The sequence below is a fragment of the Lachancea lanzarotensis genome, scaffold LALA0S06 (genome assembly GCF_000938715.1).
Source record: "Lachancea lanzarotensis genome assembly LALA0, scaffold LALA0S06, whole genome shotgun sequence".
In the NCBI taxonomy this organism is placed as follows: Eukaryota; Fungi; Ascomycota; class Saccharomycetes; order Saccharomycetales; family Saccharomycetaceae; genus Lachancea; species Lachancea lanzarotensis.
Window position 1 is genome coordinate 620,365 of NW_019212884.1, and position 14,601 is coordinate 634,965.

The following is a 14,601-nucleotide window of genomic DNA, read 5'->3' on the forward strand; positions in this document are numbered from 1 at the left end:
ATGTCATCGCCACCGGGTGGTCAAAACGACCTACCAAGCTCTACTTTTGGCGATGAGAACAATCGAGTCTTTCAGGACAGTCACGATGGGCTGAACATTCCATCGTCTGTACCGCCTGCCCATCAATCATCTCCTCCTTTTTCATCGATTGAAGGGGCATATGGAGATGATACCGGTTCTGGTGGTCATTCTGGTGCTACACCTGTGTTTCCCAGCTCATCCATGGGAAACATCAATCGTCAAGCTCAACAGAACCAGGCCTACAGTAGCGAGAGCTTTGCAAGGGAACAAAACGATAACGGGGGTGAATTTGAAGACGTCAACTTGCCTTTAGGAGGCGTGAGAACAAGAAATCTTAACACTATCAAAAAAGTCGACGATGTAACCGGTGAAAAAGTTCGTGAGGCGTTCGAATATTTCCTGGAAGATTTCACTTTCGAACCCTCTGAGGACAATGACCAGCAGGGGCCGGTGAAAGCGTACCGGTCGCAGATACAGTTTATGAAGATTTACGATCTCAGCACCATATACATCGATTATCAGCATTTATCGACACGAGAAAATGGTGTGCTGGCTGCAGCTATTGCCGAACAATATTACCGTTTTTTGCCCTTTTTACAAAGAGGTTTGCGGCGAGTAATTCGTAAATATGCACCGGAACTACTTTTAACATCTGATTCGGTCGTCAATTCTCAAAACTCAGAAAATCTGAACACCCAGACAGATACAGGTTTCAATTCTTTGTCCCAAGGAAGCCAGGCTACTGGTGTGACAGGTGCTGGGACGGGGAATCCGAGCTCCGGTTTTGCCACAGGTGGATCCACCACAAGTTCACCAGAACAGACAGAACGCGTTTTCCAGATAAGCTTTTTCAACTTACCAACAGTTCATCGTATTCGTGACATAAGAGCTGAAAAAATCGGTTCTTTAATGTCGATTTCTGGAACGGTTACCAGAACATCAGAAGTTCGGCCCGAGCTTTTTAAGGCTAGTTTCTCTTGTGAGATGTGCCGTGCGGTTGTTGACAATGTTGAACAGGTTTTCAAATACACAGAGCCTACTTATTGCCCTAATCCCTCTTGTGAAAATCAGGCGTTTTGGTCCCTCACGGTGGGTAGATCCAAATTTTTGAACTGGCAAAAGGTAAGAATTCAAGAGAATGCAAATGAAATTCCCACAGGTTCGATGCCCCGGACGATGGACGTGATTTTACGGGGCGATTGCGTGGAAAGGGCAAAACCAGGAGATAGGTGCAAATTTACCGGTACAGAGATAGTTGTACCCGACATTACCCAGCTTGGACTACCGGGAGTTAAGCCAAGTGGGTCAATGGATAATAGAGGAATGTCCAGAAGTTCTGATGGTCTCAACACAGGTGTTAGTGGATTAAAGAGCTTGGGAGTACGGGATTTGACGTATAAGATCAATTTCTTGGCTTGTCACGTCATATCGACTGGACAACATAGTGGCAGCGGTGGGTCAAAAGATCAAGAGGATAATGTAGACTTGCTTAACATGCAAAATGGTAATTTTGACAATGATGGCGAAAGAGATCAGGAGATATTTTTGAATAGTTTGGATTCACAAGAAATTAACGAGCTTAAAGAAATGGTTAAAGACGAACAAATCTACGACAAGTTAGTGAGGTCAATTGCACCAGCTGTTTTTGGCCATACGACCGTTAAAAAGGGTATATTACTTCAAATGTTGGGCGGTGTTCACAAGACCACGGTCGAAGGAATTAACCTGAGAGGTGACATCAACATTTGCATTGTCGGGGACCCATCGACATCCAAATCTCAGTTTTTGAAGTACGTTTGTGGATTCGCCCCGAGAGCAGTATACACGTCTGGAAAAGCTTCGTCTGCTGCAGGTTTGACAGCAGCAGTAGTCAAGGACGAAGAGGCTGGGGACTTCACCATCGAAGCAGGTGCCCTAATGCTGGCGGACAATGGAATTTGTGCTATCGACGAGTTTGATAAAATGGATCTGTCCGATCAAGTTGCCATTCACGAGGCGATGGAACAGCAGACAATCTCGATTGCAAAGGCTGGTATTCATGCCACTTTAAACGCGCGGACGTCAATTCTTGCTGCTGCAAACCCCGTAGGCGGACGCTACAACAGAAAGCTGACCTTGAGAGGTAACCTTAACATGACGGCCCCTATTATGTCGCGTTTTGACCTGTTTTTCGTGGTGCTGGACGATTGCAACGAAAAGATCGACACAGAACTTGCTGCGCACATTGTTGACTTGCACATGAAAAGAGACGAGGCAATCGATCCTCCATTTACCCCAGAACAATTGAGACGGTATATCAAATATGCCAGAACGTTCAAGCCCGTGCTTAACGAAGAGGCACGGACGTACCTAGTGAACAAATACAAAGAGTTGCGTAAGGACGACGCTCAAGGGTTCAGCAAGTCAAGCTATAGAATCACCGTAAGACAACTGGAGAGTATGATACGACTTTCAGAGGCAATCGCACGCGCCAATTGCGTTGATGAGATCACCCCGATGTTCGTTGCGGAGGCTTTTGACCTGCTGCGACAGAGTATCATTCGAGTCGACGTCGAAGACGTCGACGTCACGGGCGAGTCCGACGACGACGATGACGACAACATCAACAACAACGATAGTCATGGTCCCAACGTTGGACCTACACAGGCCGCTGCTAGCCACACAACAGGCAATTCTTCGCCTTCACCGCACGGCGATGCTCCTGCTGACAAGCCCAAGGACAAGACCACCATTTCCTACGACAGATACGCCGCAATGATCAACCTCATCGTGCAGAAAGTAGCTCAAGAGGACCGCGACGGCGGTGTAGAGCTGACGGCCACCGCTATCGTTGATTGGTATCTCTTGCAACGTGAAAATGAGCTCAACAGCGAGGCAGAGTATTGGCAAGAACGCAAACTGGCCTTCAAAGTGATCAAAAGACTCGTGAAAGACAAGATTCTCATGCAAGTTCACGGCAACATGTTAGAGCTAGCAGAGCACGAATCTGCGCATCCTACGTCCGAAAAGATCGTCTACGTCATCCATCCAAATTGTGCCGTTCTCGACAGTATTGTTGGATCATCTACCGAAAGAAATGCTTGAGACCAAAGCCTAACTCGCAACACATCAGTTGCTGGATCGTGAGGGTCGTGCTTGGCCAGCTGTCATCATCACCCGATGAGCTTGCTTGTTGTACTCGCGATGCTCATCGATCCGCTGTACTCGCGAGCACGATCCCAGATCACGTTCCTCATATCCGAATGCCATTTCAACAAGGGGTAATACCTTCCTTGGAAACAGGCGCGCTCGCTAAAGCGGCACGGATGTGAAATTAGGGGTACATGCTCGGAGAACGCTTTAGGTGGGGCGGAAAAAGTATAAAAGGGCGGCATCTTTCGAGGGAAATTGTGGGTCAACTTGCCAGTTGTTTCTCCAAAGTGTCGAAGAAGCAAGACTCCTCCGTTTGGCTTTGACAATTGGAGGTCCTGTGACTTGGTTCATCAAGTCTCATCAGGTTTTACCTCTGCCAGGTCTTTTTCTTTTTTGTTACAAGTTCTTTTGACAATGTTCAATTCTAACAGACCAATTGTGGGGAAAAGCTTGTCAAGCGACCTTATCAGTGAGGACCCTAACGCCCCTCGTGTTCCTCGTCTAACTAGACGCTTAACAGGATTTTTGCCGCAGGAAATCTCAGCCATTGAGACCAAAATTCCAGCACAATCTCGAGAAGTGTGGAATAAACACAAGGTGCAGAAGTTTTCGACGGCTGAGGAGTTCGAGGAGAAGTTTATCTCCCATGTGGAATGGACGCTGGCTCGCTCGTTGTACAATTGCGACGACATTGCTGCTTACCAGGCAACTTCGCAGTCTGTAAGGGACAATTTGGTCATCGACTGGAACAAAACACAGCAGAGACAAACCGCAAGAGACGGCAAGAAAGTGTACTATCTGTCACTAGAGTTTTTGATGGGTAGGGCGTTGGATAACGCCCTCATCAACATGCGTACAGATACCTCTACGCACGATGTTGGGTCCACAGATGAGACTTTGACCAAGGGCAACACCTCTCGAGAAATGATTCGAAACGCCATGAAACAACTGGGTTTCAAGCTCGAAGATGTCTTGGAACAAGAGCCAGATGCAGCCCTTGGAAACGGTGGACTGGGCCGTTTGGCTGCTTGTTTTGTTGATTCGCTGGCCACCGGTAATTACCCAGCGTGGGGTTACGGTCTTCGCTACCAATACGGAATTTTCGCTCAAAAGATTATCAATGGTTATCAGGTTGAGACCCCCGATTACTGGCTTAACTTCAGTAACCCATGGGAGATTGACCGGTGGGAAATTCAGGTGCCTATCAACTTTTATGGGTACGTAGACCGTTCAGACAAGGAGAAGACCACCATTTCGCCCTCCGACTGGATTGGTGGCGAAAGAGTGCTTGCTGTGGCTCATGATATGCCTATCCCAGGGTTCAAGACCTCCACGGTCAATAACCTGAGACTCTGGAGCGCCAAACCTACCACGGAATTTGATTTTGCCAAATTCAATAACGGTGATTACAAGAACTCGGTTGAACAACAGCAGCGGGCTGAATCCATTACGGCAGTCTTGTATCCAAATGATAACTTTGACCAGGGCAAAGAGTTGCGTTTAAAGCAGCAGTATTTCTGGTGCGCTGCCTCATTGCACGATATTGTCAGAAGGTTCAAGAAAAACAAAAAGCCGTGGTCGGAATTCCCAGAAGCGATTGCCATTCAGTTGAACGACACCCATCCGACTTTGGCCATTGTAGAATTACAAAGAATTTTGGTGGATTTGGAAAAACTCGAGTGGCACTATTCTTGGGATATTGTGACCAAAACATTTGCTTACACCAACCATACAGTCATGCAAGAGGCGTTGGAAAAATGGCCGGTTGGTCTCTTGGGTCATTTGTTGCCAAGACACTTGGAGATTATCTACGATATCAATTGGTTCTTCTTACAATCCGTTGAGAAGAAGTTCCCACACGATGTGGATTTATTGTCCAAGGTTTCGGTCATTGAAGAAGCTTCTCAAGAAAGATATGTTCGCATGGCCTTCTTGGCCATCATCGGGTCCCACAAAGTTAACGGTGTTGCGGAACTTCACTCGGATTTGATCAAGACTACAATTTTTCAGGATTTTGTCAAGATTTATGGTGCCAACAAGTTCACCAACGTCACCAACGGTATCACTCCCAGAAGATGGTTGAAACAGGCGAATCCAAAGCTGGCAGAATTGATCAGCGAGACAATCAATGACCCTGACGACGACTATTTGCTTGATATGTCCAAGCTCACAGCACTTTCCAAGTACGCCGAAGACGAAGCTTTTCAAACCAAGTGGAATGACGTGAAACAGTTCAACAAATTACGGCTTGCGGACTTGATTAAGCACTTGAATGATGGTGTTGATATCATTGATAGGGAGCACATCAGAAACACGCTATTTGACATACAGGTTAAGCGTATTCACGAGTACAAGCGGCAACAACTCAACATTTTCGGAGTTATTCACAGGTACCTAAGCATCAAGGAGCTCTTGCAGTCTGGTGCGTCTATTGAAAAAGTTGCTGAGCGGTACCCTCGCAAAGTTTCGATTTTTGGAGGCAAAAGTGCGCCCGGTTACTACATGGCGAAACTTATCATCAAATTAGTGAACTCCGTTGCGGAAGTGGTGAATGCTGATACCGAGATCCAGGATTTGCTCAAGGTGTTCTTCATTCCAGACTACAACGTATCTAAGGCTGAAATTATTACGCCTGCGAGCGATTTGAGCGAACACATCTCTACTGCCGGTACCGAGGCCTCCGGAACGTCAAACATGAAGTTTGTCATGAACGGTGGCCTAATTATCGGCACTGTGGATGGTGCTAATGTCGAAATCACCAGAGAAATTGGCGAAGATAATATATTCTTGTTTGGGAACCTGAGCGAAAACGTGGAAGAGCTGCGTTACAAGCACCAGTTTTCAAATCCAGGTCTACCAGAGGGTCTTGTCAAGGTGCTCAACGCTTTGGAAAGCGGTGCGTTCTCGCCCCAGAACTCTTCTGAGTTCAGACCTTTGATCGACAGCATCAAACATCAAGGTGACTACTACTTGGTGAGCGATGATTTCGACTCGTACATTGCTACCCAAGACCTGGTCGACCAAGTATACCACAAGGACAAGAAGGAGTGGCTCAAGAAAAGTATCTTGAGTGTTGCGAATGTTGGATTTTTTAGCAGCGACAGATGCATCGAGGAGTATGCAGAAACCATCTGGAATGCTGAACCCGTTAAACCAGAATAGATAAGACTAAAGACACGAATGATACTAAACAGATATACATGTACCGACTGTGTAAGAAGATGAAGGATGCACGATGACATTACTGATTGTAGAGTAGTTACACACATGTGTGTGTATATACATGAAAGGCCCACATCACTGTGCCGTTGGCCGGTCTTGATGACTCAGCTGTAATCGTCTTGCCAAAAGTTTCGCTCGAGTACTCGTCCTGATGTCCGGTAAACCATCTTGGTCTTGCTTTCGAACAAAGGGTTCGTTCTCTTGGCGTTGACGGAACACGGGAACACCGCTCAAATTCCGCAAACTGTGCAAAGAACGTCAAGTGGCCGGCCATAAGTTGCAGCTCTGGCTTGCAACCACTTCAATTCGTTTGGGTCGAGCCGTGAGGGTCGAAAAGACGACAACAACTACAGCGATAGAATACCGGTGGTCATGCCAAGGGATTGTTGAGTCTGCGGAGTTGGCAATAGCGCTTTAGGCCGTAGTCATGGCTTGAAAGCGGCGCTCACTGATACATGAGATCATACGTATATATATGGGAAGTGCTGAGTCCGGTAAGACACCAGACGATTGTTGGAGCATGAGGTCGACCTGTATCTTGTAGTAGTAGTAGCAGTTAAAGTTGACAAAAATGCGTAGAGACAAGGATGCGATTGCGTCCTCAGACTCATTTATAGAAAGAGAAGTGAAGAACAGCTTCAAGACGCCGCGGCCGAAAGCGCAGCATGACGTTACATGGATTCAGGTGAAGAAGTACCTCAAGACCCGGTTGACAACGTTGTTCCCGACAAAAACAGAGCTCAAAGACAACTACCGAAAATATCCTTTGAACCCATTCCCCGCGTTGGCATGCATGAATGCTCAGCAGACGCAGTTTTTTGTTGTAGGGCTTCTGGCATGGACTTGGGACGCCCTGGATTTCTTTGCCGTTTCTTTGAACATGTCAGGCATCGCAAAAGACCTCGACAAACCTATCAAGGACGTCACACATGCCATAACGCTAGTTCTGCTGCTAAGGGTCATCGGAGCCGTCATTTTTGGCTATCTAGGCGACAGATTTGGCCGAAAACTTCCTTACTGCATATCAATGGCACTCATTATCGTGATCCAAATAGCCACCGGTTTTGTAAAGACTTTCCCGGCATTTTTGGGCTGCCGCGCACTTTTCGGCATTGTGATGGGATCCATTTACGGTGTAGCCAGTGCCACATCGTTGGAGAACGCCCCAGAAGAAGCCAAGTCCATTTTGTCGGGTATTTTCCAAGAAGGTTACGCTCTGGGGTATCTTTTGGGCGTTGTGTTTAAGAGGGCCATCGTGGACAATTCCCCTCACGGTTGGAGAGCCTTCTTCTGGTTCAGTGCTGGTCCACCTGTATTATTCATCGTTTGGAGACTGTTACTGCCAGAGTCACAAGAGTTTGCTAAGCGGAAGGCTCTAACCTCAGCCAATGAGCCAAATGCAGATCAAGTACACAGCTCCCCAAAATCGACCGACAGGTTTTGGTCAAATGCCAAAGCGGCTATAATTCATCACTGGATTACAATGGTGTATCTGGTTATCCTCATGGCGATGTTTAATTTCTCGTCCCACGGCTCCCAGGACCTATTCCCCACCATGCTCACAAACCAGTACGACTATTCTGAAAATGCGTCTACTGTCACCAACTCGGTTGCCAATATTGGCGCTTTGGTTGGAGGAATCATAGTAGCGCATGCTTCCAGCTTCATAGGACGCAGATGCGCCATATTCCTGTGTTGTATCGGTGGAGGGGCTCTGCTTTATCCGTGGGGTTTTGTTTCGAGCCCTCGAGGGCTCAACCCAGCAGTATTCTTCTTACAATTCTTTGTTCAGGGCGCCTGGGGGGTAGTGCCAATTCACCTAACTGAGCTTTCACCGGTCGAGTTTCGCGCTTTTGTAACGGGAGTTGCCTATCAAATGGGTAATATGATCAGCAGTGCTTCTTCAACCATCGAAGCTACCATTGGTGAGCGCTTCCCCATCGAAGGAAAAGAAGACGCATTCGAATATGGAAAGGTTATGTGCATATTCATGGGTTGCGTGTTTGCAGGCTTACTGGTAACTACTGTGCTTGGACCGGAAAACAAAGGCGGGCAAGTGGTAGTCGACGAACAGGTTCTTCATTCTCGTGGCTCCCTCGAAAACCGCCAAGACGACCTCCATCACTTCAGACACCGCGGATCACTCGACTCATCACATTCTGCTTTTAAACCTACAGTTGAGTACATAGCCAGAGTTGATGCACCAAGCAATCAAACTCCTGTATAGTTTGCAAACTACATGCCTAAGAACAGCCCCGTTGCTTCTCAATAATAATTCGTCACCATGTGTCTAATCTTCCTATTGTTTTGATTGTATACAAATACCGAAATGAAGTGATTTGTACTTGGATAAGATTTATGCAGGACTATGCGGCTGTACTCAGTGTCCTTGTATAGCGGCCATCAAAGCTGGAATTCCTCCTTGAGAGCGATACCGACTTTTCTAATACCGTCTTGCAGTTTGTCCAAAGGAACAGCGGCATATGTACCTCTGAAAAAGATACGGTTAGGGTCAAGCTCTTTCTTGCTTTCGGCAGGTTGAGGTGGCTGAGTTTCACCCTCGACCTTGAACCATGCACCAGGCACAATCAACACACCAGACTCGACGACCTTGTTGTAAATAGCTTGTTCCACAAGCTCTGGTTTAGATTCATACTTGGTAGCAAATTCTGGATGTTTGGAGGAATCAATGCTGATAGTGAAGAACATACCGGCAATTGGAGGATTGACGTGGAAAACTGAATCCTCTGGAACGTATTTGTGAAGCGCATCTATGGCAACATCACGCTTCTCATTGTATTCCTGACGTAAGCCAACCATCCAGTCCAAAAACCCATCTTGACCCCAACGGTTCAAGGTACCAGCGACGATAGACTGACTGAAGCCAGAAGGGTTCTGAATTGACATTTCATGCAGACGAAGAAAAGCGGTGACGATTTGCTTGGAAGCCACAATCCATCCTAAACGGGTGCCGGGGCCTAAAACTTTAGAAAACGAGTCCATTCTGATTACGCGACCCTCTGTGTCCATGGAAATGAAGGATTTGGCCAAAGATTGCAGAAACTCCGAGTGGGAGCTGTAGGTGGTAGTTTTTCTTTGGGATGGGTCCTCTTGGTACTCATCCATTTGCAAGAAGTAGTATGGCTCGTCCTCCAAGATGATCAAATCGTGCTTCTGGGCAATGCGGTAGATCTCGGCTTTACGCTCATAGCTCAAAGAGGATCCCGTTGGGTTTTGACCTGTAGGAATGGTGTACAATAATTTAGGCTTTTTGACTTCTGGATTCCAGTTGTCCAAGATCGTTGCTAGTCTTTCTGGAATCAGCCCATGATCGTCAAGCGGAACGGGAAAAACGTTAATACCCTGAGCCTCAGCAGCGTAAATGGAAGCGGAAAAAGAGTATTGCTCAGCAAGGATGGTGTCACCTCTATCACAGAAGATTCTTAGCGCAGACTCAAACGCACCGGTGTTACCAGTGGTCGCCAACACATCCCAGTCAGAGTACTGCATTTTATGCACAAGCTCAGTGTGCTCTTTCACAAACGACAAGAATTCAGGCTGGCCCTGACTATGGCCGTACTGCAAAGCACGCGACAGAGGAACATCGATAGTATCACCGGCTTTAGTTGTTTCGTCTCTGCGAATTTGAACGTGACAAGTATCCTTGTCGGTCCCAGAAGGCACTTCGCCGATTCCGTTTTTGAAAGGAGGAAGAGGTGATTGCACGTTGAGATTGTCCCATGGAAAGTATTTACTCATAGGTAGACCACCCCCAAGAAAAATAATGTTCGGATCATGGAAAAGATGGATGCACGACTTAAGAGGCGATGCCTTACGCGACTTAGTTTCCACTGAAAAATGGTGAGATAAATCTAAAGCTGCACCCACGGTCATGACTGGTTGAATTTTGGTCTTTCTTCAGATATTAGATGTACTCAGGTGTTTTTAATGCCTGATATTTTACTAACCAATCGAAAATGAAATACCAATTGAAGTTGGCGGTTAAAGTGTAATGCTTGGCTTCCCTTTTATATATATTTTCAAGTTAATAGCGAAACCTCTAAAGTCCACCTATTCTCACTTATTCTCACTTGACTTGACTCATAATCCACTGGGTAAAATTTTTTAATATTCCTCTCTGGGCCTGATTATGATGTTTGATACCAGTTGAAATTTAGATAGTGACTCGACATGCCGATCGCTTATCAACGTGGGAAGAGCCGTTCAAGACAATGCATCCAAGAGTAAATGTAGAGAAACATCAAATAGGACGGTCACGTTGCGACGGAGTTTCGGGATGTTGACACTGGCCGCGGAGCCGAGAGACCCGAGACCGACTTTTTGGGTAATAATGGTCAGCGACGGAGCATCTGTAACTTCAAGTATGCGAATAATGTAGAATTTCGGATGCATCGCTCGGTGCGGATCTTGTGTAGTCGGTTGAGTCCGAATGGGCAAAGTTTCATCCCGAAGATATCCTAAAGCATTTCTAGACAAGCAAACAATTATGCTCTTGTGAAAGTGAAGTAGAGAAGGTTATCGACAAGTAGTGGATTTGAGTGAGCATTTCAGCATGCGGAAACCAGACGATGACACGATTGATAAAGTTCCAACGGAAAATTCTCGAACGGATTGGCAGTGATGTCAGCGTTATTACAGGACACAAAATTGTAACAATTCCAACATGAACCACGATCGTTATTGCCGAAACCCTCTCCCAAGTTTGTGCCACTGGAGAACGATTCTGTTTGTGATCTTTCACTTTGTTGTAAGGGGCCCAGAGCCATGTCATTCTATTGAAAATAAAAGCAGTGTTGGTGCTGTCTGGTAGTGCCTCCCGTTACTAATACCGAACTTGTGCTAGCATTAACATTTTTGGAGCCTAAAGGGTCGTAAATTTGAATGAAAAACGTCCTGTTCGAGCATTCTTCTCGCCAGAAAGTTGTCTTCACCAATCTTCGCTGGGAAAACCAGGCAGCCACTTCAAGAAATGTATTTGAGGAGAGCAAAGCAGTGTCTAACAGTGATTTTCGGTCACCAACAGTTGTTTTAGTGTTTCTGATGTTGTGCTCAAAGGGAAAGAAGTCGCTAGCCGCCCACCTTGAATTTTAATGGCCAGTATACGTACCTAGTGACCAAAATCCAACGTATTGACGCGTTACGACCGAGTAGCGCAAAGATCACCTCTTTTGAACCGAGGCCAACCGTTTTGGCCCACTTCAACAGCAGTGCCATCGGTGGTATTACTGTAGCGCTCTTGAGCCCAAAAACACGCCGTCCCTAGAGGTATATTTTTCGTCAAAAAATTCATGATCATTGAAATCAAAATATCGTAGATCTTTCTTCATGATCACCTGCAATACTACAACACGCCTTTCACACAAAAACTGTACAACATTGGTCTCTCCTTTCAACGTTATCGTTAATATTCGACTAGTCTTTTACTGTGACAACTTTCAAATAGTGTAGTATCTTGAATGGCACATTAGTACAGAGTGATAATGGGTAATGGCAAGCCCTCTGCAGTCCACGCGGAAACAAGTCAAACACATCCCGAGATTTGGCTAGAAGTGAGATCCTATACGTTGATAAACTCAACTTAGCCAAAGCTTGCATCTTCTCGAGCTCACTCCGTTATTTTTGCCAGTGGGCGAGAATAGCATCCGAAAATGGAGAATAAGAGCTGACAATAATTTCAAATTCAGAAATCAAGCTTATGGACAGCTACTACGCAATTGGAATCGTTAATTCTCGAGAAACGAGCCCTTCGCCCGGTGTCCACAACCAGATGAGACGAGATCGCTATTTACGGCTGAGCACATCAATAAATAGAAGCTCTCACACGTTATCTCAACATCTCCTCGAAGAACTGGTCCAGAGAGCTGTGTAGTCAAGACCCCTTCAAGTCGCTATGTTATGTTGCACATACCTTTTATGGGTGGCACTCGCTTTTCTGACACGGCTTTCCTGCGCTTTTTACGCGGTTGGGGACTATGCAGTTTCGCCCGAGCTTTTACCTGGACTTTCCAATGTTGAAGACCCTGCGTTGATACCCGAGATGTTTGCTGGACACATCTCCCTAGGTGAAGAAGATGATGAGAACGCGGGGAACTATTTTTTTTGGAAATTTCATGACAATGCTGGTCGCACCAGCGAAAGGGCCAAAAATACCCTGATATTTTGGCTAAACGGAGGCCCTGGATGCTCTTCGATGGATGGGGCACTAATGGAATCTGGTCCCCTCAGAGTCGACTCATATGGAAAGGTATATTTGAACGACGAAGGCTGGCATACGCGTGGAGACATCGTATTCGTAGATCAACCCGTGGGAACCGGGTTCTCGACTGTGGGCTCGAACAACCAGTACGATAAAGACTTGCAGGATGTGTCACAACATTTTTTGAGTTTCCTTCATCACTATTTCGAGGTTTTCGCTGATGATTCCAACAAGACTGTAATTCTCGCTGGTGAGAGCTACGCCGGTCAATACATTCCCTACTTCGCACAAGCCATCTTGGATCATAACAGTAACGGAGAAAACAACCAAGTAAATTTGGAGGCGCTACTTATCGGCAATGGATACATAGACCCCAATCAACAGGCTCTCTCGTACATTCCATTCGCTTTCCAAAATGGTCTTATCCAGAAAGGAGACCCTAAGCTCTCACAGCTTCTGAATCAACAAGAACTGTGCCAGAACAAGCTAAACGCAAATCATGACGACGTATTTGTAATTCCTGAATGTGATAACATATTGAGCGTGCTGCTCGATGTTACTAGGGTAACACAAGATTCAAATGGAAACAAGGTTGACGCGAATCAGCAATGCACCAACATGTACGATTTGCGGTTGAAGGACTCCTACCCATCTTGCGGGATGAACTGGCCTGACGATTTACCGTATGTTTCGAAGTTTTTCAACACTCCTGGGGTTATGGAAGCCCTGCACCTGGATTCGGAAAAAGTCCCTAGTTGGCACGAATGCGATGACCAAGTTTCGAAGTATTTGACGAATTCAAATTCAAAAGCCTCTGTGCATCTTCTGCCCTCAATTTTGGAGTCCGGTATTGAAATAGTTCTTTTCAATGGTGATAAAGATATTATTTGCAATAATCTTGGTGTCGAAACACTCATCAGCACACTTTCGTGGGGTGGTGAGAAGGGGTTCACCGATAACATGCAATATTACGACTGGAGATACAGGGATGATCAAAACGACGATATTGTACCAGCAGGTTTTGTCAAATATGAGAGAAACCTAACATTTATCAGCGTTTACAATGCCTCTCACATGGTACCCGTCGATAATAGTGCTGTGAGCAGGGGAATCGTTGACATATACTTTAACGATGTTGAGCTTGTTCAAGACAATGGTGAAGATATTTTGATCAGTGAGAGCTTTAATACCGGGGATTCGCAACAATTGGACTGCGATGGTTTAGATAAAGACTCAGAGAGGTGCCAGGCATCTACTATTCAAGGAGATGACGAGGAGGATGATCAGGGAACTGATACGGATGCAGTCGATAATGGCAAGGAGGATGAAGACGACGATGAAGGCGATGATGATGACGACGACGATGAAAATGATGGTGATGAAGAGGATAAGGAAGAGGATGATGATGATGAGAATGACGATGACGATGACGAAGAAGAGGAAGATAACAATGAGCACGACGATAACAAAAATGACCACAGCGGTGAAGAAGACTTGAATCACTCCAAAATCTCTCACAGGATCAGTGTCGGAATCGTATCCATGTCAATCTCAGCAGTCATTCTAATAGGCCTGTATTTCACTTTCCGGGAACGTTTTCGCCCCAAGCTTCGTGCCATACTAGTCGATCCAAATAGTCGATCCCTACAGAGTAAAAAAACTGTCTCTTGGGCCTCAGATTTAGAGCAGGATCCGGCCGAATTGACAGATCCGACGTCAGGATCGAAACGGAAAGATGGATACTCTAATATCCCAGCACAAGAGTCTAGAGGTTCTTTCGAGCTCGACGACTTTTGAACAATTCATCTTTCGTCACGAGAAAGTGAGTACCTTAGAATGTTGACCAGGCGAATGAATCGTCAGTTGGTAGTCGATCTATTCCTGATAAAAGTGCAGTTTCACAAATATGATGACCTGACAGGAAGCAGCTAATTGTTTTAATCTCACATTTCTGTAACGAAGCACCCTGATAAAAAGTACATGGCTTATCATAACGTCACTTGCGGCTG

At 46.0% G+C, this 14,601-nt stretch overlaps 5 protein-coding genes across 5 annotated transcripts; 4 read left to right on the forward strand and 1 right to left on the reverse strand.

Moving 5' to 3' along the window:
* On the forward strand, nucleotides 1–3,105 carry MCM6 (LALA0S06e06964g1_1; the record flags this gene model as incomplete). The annotated part of the gene is made up of 1 exon (XM_022771994.1): nucleotides 1–3,105. One exon carries the CDS (start codon nucleotides 1–3, stop codon nucleotides 3,103–3,105), a length of 3,105 nt encoding a protein of 1,034 aa, XP_022629142.1.
* A 462-nt stretch (nucleotides 3,106–3,567) lies between these two features.
* GPH1 (LALA0S06e06986g1_1) lies at nucleotides 3,568–6,315 on the forward strand (the record flags this gene model as incomplete). The annotated part of the gene is made up of 1 exon (XM_022771995.1): nucleotides 3,568–6,315. The coding sequence occupies one exon, from the start codon at nucleotides 3,568–3,570 to the stop codon at nucleotides 6,313–6,315; it is 2,748 nt and encodes a 915-aa protein (XP_022629143.1).
* A 631-nt stretch (nucleotides 6,316–6,946) lies between these two features.
* On the forward strand, nucleotides 6,947–8,602 carry JEN1 (LALA0S06e07008g1_1; the record flags this gene model as incomplete). Its single annotated transcript, XM_022771996.1, has 1 exon — nucleotides 6,947–8,602. The coding sequence occupies one exon, from the start codon at nucleotides 6,947–6,949 to the stop codon at nucleotides 8,600–8,602; it is 1,656 nt and encodes a 551-aa protein (XP_022629144.1).
* Nucleotides 8,603–8,778: 176 nt separating this feature from the next.
* On the reverse strand, nucleotides 8,779–10,269 carry ARO8 (LALA0S06e07030g1_1; the record flags this gene model as incomplete). The annotated part of the gene is made up of 1 exon (XM_022771997.1): nucleotides 8,779–10,269. One exon carries the CDS (start codon nucleotides 10,267–10,269, stop codon nucleotides 8,779–8,781), a length of 1,491 nt encoding a protein of 496 aa, XP_022629145.1.
* Nucleotides 10,270–12,286: 2,017 nt separating this feature from the next.
* KEX1 (LALA0S06e07052g1_1) lies at nucleotides 12,287–14,389 on the forward strand (the record flags this gene model as incomplete). The annotated part of the gene is made up of 1 exon (XM_022771998.1): nucleotides 12,287–14,389. One exon carries the CDS (start codon nucleotides 12,287–12,289, stop codon nucleotides 14,387–14,389), a length of 2,103 nt encoding a protein of 700 aa, XP_022629146.1.
* Nucleotides 14,390–14,601: the final 212 nt, after the last annotated feature.